General features: G+C 38.1%; 2 protein-coding genes across 2 annotated transcripts in view; one reads left to right on the top strand and one right to left on the bottom strand.

The window, feature by feature from the left end:
* LOC113816676 (uncharacterized) overlaps positions 1-4,391 on the top strand; it is a 5,889-nt gene extending 1,498 nt beyond the window's left edge. Inside the window, exons 2-4 of the mRNA XM_027368734.2 lie at positions 1-657; positions 864-983; positions 1,095-4,391. The exon at positions 1-657 is cut by the window's left edge and continues 150 nt beyond it. Coding sequence (XP_027224535.1) covers positions 1-657; positions 864-983; positions 1,095-3,290 — 2,973 coding nt within the window. The 3' untranslated portion in view covers positions 3,291-4,391. The remainder of the gene's footprint in view (positions 658-863; positions 984-1,094) is intronic.
* LOC113821290 (small integral membrane protein 8) overlaps positions 4,388-5,000 on the bottom strand; it is a 3,695-nt gene continuing 3,082 nt past the window's right edge. The window contains exons 2-3 of the mRNA XM_027373783.2: positions 4,755-4,895; positions 4,388-4,608 (exon numbers count right to left, since the gene is read on the bottom strand). Of these exons, the coding sequence (XP_027229584.1) occupies positions 4,453-4,608; positions 4,755-4,886 (288 nt within the window). The 5' untranslated portion in view covers positions 4,887-4,895 and the 3' untranslated portion in view covers positions 4,388-4,452. The remainder of the gene's footprint in view (positions 4,609-4,754; positions 4,896-5,000) is intronic.

Raw genomic sequence — 5,000 nt, forward strand, 5'->3', positions numbered from 1 at the left:
ACAGTCTCAGCTCAGCATCACAATGTATCTCATGAGCAGAGTCCTCATCACAACACAGTTGCCAGCCAGCATCATGATCTAACGGTAACACACAGTCACAGCCCCCACCAGTCCACCATTGCAAGTACCCATCATGATACCACCACTGTGCATAGCCAAAGCCCACATCATAATACCCAGAGTCAGCATCTTGAAACGACCACATTGCACCACCAGAATGCACATCACAGCTGTCCGAGACAACTTCACGCAGCACCAGTTGTTCATAGTCAGAACTCCCAACTCACTCTACCTCTTCCAAGCCAGCACCACGACAATAACCAACTCCCAGTGACACAGAACCCACAGGAGGCCACCCCAACTACAAGTCAACAACACATAGCAATGTTATCACATGGCCAGAATACCCACCAAACTGTCTTGGATCAGCAGTCTGATAGTATAGACAAAACTATGCTTGAAACTTCAAGCCCATCCAGAGATATGGAAGAGGTAGAGGAAATAGAGGAAGATCAAGCCAGTGGTGATGGAACAGCTAGACACTGTCATACTAAAAAGAGTCCAGAGCAAAGCGATGATGAAATTAAGATAGAGTATGATGAGGAAGAAACGAGGGAAGAACTGCCAAAGAAGAGAACAAGAAAGGGAAGAACAAAGGTGATTATCAATAAACAATTTTGTAAAACAGTTAAAAAAATTACAGATTCATTTAAGTTAATGGTGGTAGTTACTCAAAATATTCTTCTGAAATGTATACCAATAAGAGTTGACTTCAATTGTTGGCAGAAGTGTAAAATTAAATAATTGGAAACTAATTATTTAAAGAGATCTACTACACTTGCACTTTTTGTATTTACTCTCAGAGCAAGAAAAAAGTCCGGAGCAAAAGGAGTATACCAGCTGGAGAGGTGCAGGTAGAAACCTCTCTGACAGCCTTCATGAGAAAAAGACGGCAGGACCTCACACTTGGTGCTAAAGTAAAGGTTAGTGTGCTTGGACAGTTTATTTCTTGTGTCAATATATCTGGGTAATAAGGTCAGAAAGTGCAATAATTTTCGAAAGAAATTATTATTTTTTTTTTCCTTCTGTTTTAGGTATTGGAGATGCTAGATATGGAGCCAAAAGTTCCTCAGGGAAAAATTGCAAACATGTTTCGTGTCAGTCAGAGCCAGGTGTCACGGATCATGAAGAACAAGGATGCCATTATGGGGCAGTGGAACCGGTTTGCAACCCCTGACCGCAAGAGATGTCGCTTAGGGAAGGCAGGTGCCCTTGAGCAGAAGCTTGTGGACTGGTACAAGCAAGCAAAAAAGGAAGATCTCCCCATTTCAGGTCCCATTCTAATGGAGAAAGCAAAGTCAATCGGTAATGAAATGGGCATTGATTTCAAACCATCAGCAGGGTGGCTAGGAAGGTGGAAAGATAGGAATGGTGTGACCCTGAAAAGGTTCAAGGATAAAGATGGGGCACCCTCCATTACCAAGGTTGGCAACCACTGGAGGAGATACTTGTTTGCCAAGGCCACTAAAGAAGTTCCTCTGCAGAATGTGTGGGTCATTGATGAAACGGTCATTCTGTATAATTCTGTACCTGATTTTATGACTCAAGGAAATATTGGTGAAACTGACAGGATGTCAGTTATACTGGCAAGTAACTTGGCAGGCACTGAACGCAGGCCTGCAGCAGTTGTGGGTCGAGTTCAGTTAACGGGTTCAGCAACATTACCGTGCCCTTTCCATTACCATCCTAAAGGAGCTATAACATTAGAGTTTTTTTCAGCTTGGTTGCGGGAGTGGGATAGAGAGTTGCGGTCAAAAAAGAAAAAAATAGTGATACTTCTCAACAAGACTGCTCATCACCCAGAAAATCTTCCTCTTTTCAACATTAATGTAACTTTCTTTCCTCCAGGAACAGCTTCGGTTTTACAGCCATTTCGCTTAGGTATTATAAACATTTTTAAGGCATTGTACAGACATCAACAACTCAAACATATAATGTCCAAAATTCAAGCAAATGAACACCTGGCTCATGCCAGCATGTTTAACCATAGTGTGATAAACCCACCCACTCTTTCCCATGGAACTTCTGCCTTAGATGCTGTTTTCATGATACACAAAGCTTGGAGACATGTGAGTCCAGAAACCATCGTAAAGGGAGTAGTTAAAGCAGGACTTAGTAAGGACGTAGATGCACTCAATGTCAATGATCAGGTGGGTCCACCCCCAGGCGTCAGTCAGCAGGAGTTTGAAATATTTACTAATTCTGATGCAGATCTGGACACTGGTGATTCAGAGGAGGGTCAGGATGGGAAAGGTAACTCTCAGTCAGGAATGATCACCAATACTGTGCAGTATCCCCATTATTCAAATATGTTTAATGCTTCAAATGCTAAAGCTCAACAGCCAAATCAACATGTTGAAATGCCAGTTGAAAACATTCCAGCTTTACCAAAAGTTTCAGAAGCAGTTATTGCTTGTCAGGTCATAAGGCAGTACTTACAAAGGAGAGGAGGCCATCTTTTCGATGAGTTCTCTGTGTTGGAATCAGCCATTCATGTTGACATGATGCTAGAATCTCGTCCTGACCTGCAGAATGAACCAATGACAGATCCATTACACGACTCCAGTTCAGTTCACAGTATGGAAGCACATCAGCGAGCGCATGATCAAAAGCTGGACTACATCCAAAAGGTGCAGGATGAGCTACATCAGCAAAAGCTTCAGAAAGAGATGAAAAAGAATACTCAAACTTCAGCTGCTCAGAACTCTCAAAGTTCTATTTCAACTCCCACTCAAGACCTAAGAAATGATCTGCATAACCAGCTAATCGAAATCCATAAGCATGACATGCACTCCCAGGACATGGCTGCAAGACAGGAAATGGCACGACATGACCTCCACCAGCAACCCCAAATGCAACGGACTGATCTTGTTCGTCAGGAATTAATCAGGCCAGAGTATAGGCATGAAGTGCATCAGGATAACAATAGACCACGAACGTCTCTTGTGGAACTACGCACAGTGAACGCAACTTTCAGGACAGGTATGCCATCCGATGGAAGAAATGAAAACAGAATTGACTTAAAGAATGATGCCATGCCAGTAGTGCCTGCAGATGTACGAAACCTTCCTGGAGTAGGAGACCTTCGTGGAAATGGCAGTGAATTACACCATCCAGGTCTTGGGCCAGAATTAACACAAAACCTGAGACATGATAACAGAATGGAGAATCCTGGTGTCCCATATTACACCATACCAAATACTTTACATCATTACATGCAGCCAAAATAAGTATGAAAATCTGTAACCACAATCTACAGATTACATGAAACTTGTACAGTTTGACGATAAAATAATTTTTACTTTAGAAACTTCCCATTCTGTAAAACATGGTTTTATCTTGAAGCACATCTTGTAGGGAAAAATCTTTCACAGTACTTGGAATAATGGTATATTTTCATTTTATTTGCAAGATGAAAGTAGAATCTTGATAAGGATCCTATCTCAACAAATAAATGATGCATTGTATTCCAATTGCAAGTATAACAGAAGGAATACAAAAGTGCCATTGCAAAGGAATTTGAATTTCTTAGTCAGCAAATATTTATTGAAAAAACATAAACTATGTATGCAAATATTTAAGTGATACTTAATGCAGAAAACAGAAAGATGACTGTTTTTCTGTTGTGTGAAATAAATATAGTTCCTAATATTTCACTTTCATAATCATTATTTTGATTTCACACTTTGTCATATATTCTGTAAATATTACTTTTTCTTCCCTTAAAACAATAACCAATAAATACATGTACAAAAATAAGAACATTAAGATATTATTAAAAAAATGTAAATGCATTTCATTAATGCCATTATTTAAGAGAAGCAACTTAGGGAAGATGATACAATAGAAAAAAGGGACTTCGGTATTCCATACATTTTTAGTTTACTTAATGTAGACCATTGTGAGTGAAAATATTTTCTTTTATTTTAAAGGTTTTCTGTATATACTGTAAATCTTTTTTATATAATTTATCTATTTTTCCATAATTATATTAAGGGAAATGTAAGAAAATACAGTAAACATGTAATTCACCCACAGGCCTATTATTGATAGGTTCTATTATTCATTAAGATTAGGTTGGTAAAGTAAATGTTTGTTTCAAAACCAGGATCAGGAATTAACTTGGTTTGGAAAACCAAGGTAACTGTGTATATACAGAAGTGAATTTGTACACATTTGTAATTTCCTCTCTAATATGTGTTGTATATATATATCTGTACAAATATTTAGTACTTCTCAAGAAATTGCCAAAATACTTGTAAAGTACCTCTGAAAAATGTTTTGCATATATTTTTCCCTTTTGTCTAGATAATAAAAACAATTGTAATACATTAAATAGTTTTACTTTCTGTACAACAATATTAAAACACAGGTTCACAATAACCCCTGTAATCACTCCCATCTTGATTTTTTTATTGTTAGTTGCTGGGATCCGTCCTCGCCAATAGCCACATATGTTTTACTTTCCCTCATTGATGCCTTCATGTATGCAAGATAAGCTGCGCTGCACACAATAGCCACAACTCCAAATGTCATCACTGCTATATTCTGTAAAGGCAAGGATTTCAATTAACTTCACTCATTAAAAAAATAAGATACTGTATATAAGTTTGAGAAATAGTAAGAAGAAAATATTAAATTTCTAAATGATGAACTATCACGATTTGACTTATTAAAACAGTCTACATACTCACTGGTTTTACGTAAAGTTCAAAATTGACTGCTTTGAAAACATTTGTAGTCCTGATTGACTTGATGCCATCTCCAGCTGTTGAAGTCGTGGGTTCTGAGGTTGGTGTCTTAGGTGAACTTGTATTCCCTCCCATTGTATGTGTCTGAAGAAAGGAAATGAAAAATAAGTTCCTGAAAATATAGATAAGAAATAAATAAGACAGAGAGAAAGAAAAAATGAAAAACATAGGCCAGAAACATCAAACACT

The sequence above is a fragment of the Penaeus vannamei genome, chromosome 43, assembly GCF_042767895.1.
Source record: "Penaeus vannamei isolate JL-2024 chromosome 43, ASM4276789v1, whole genome shotgun sequence".
Taxonomy (NCBI): domain Eukaryota; kingdom Metazoa; phylum Arthropoda; class Malacostraca; order Decapoda; family Penaeidae; genus Penaeus; species Penaeus vannamei.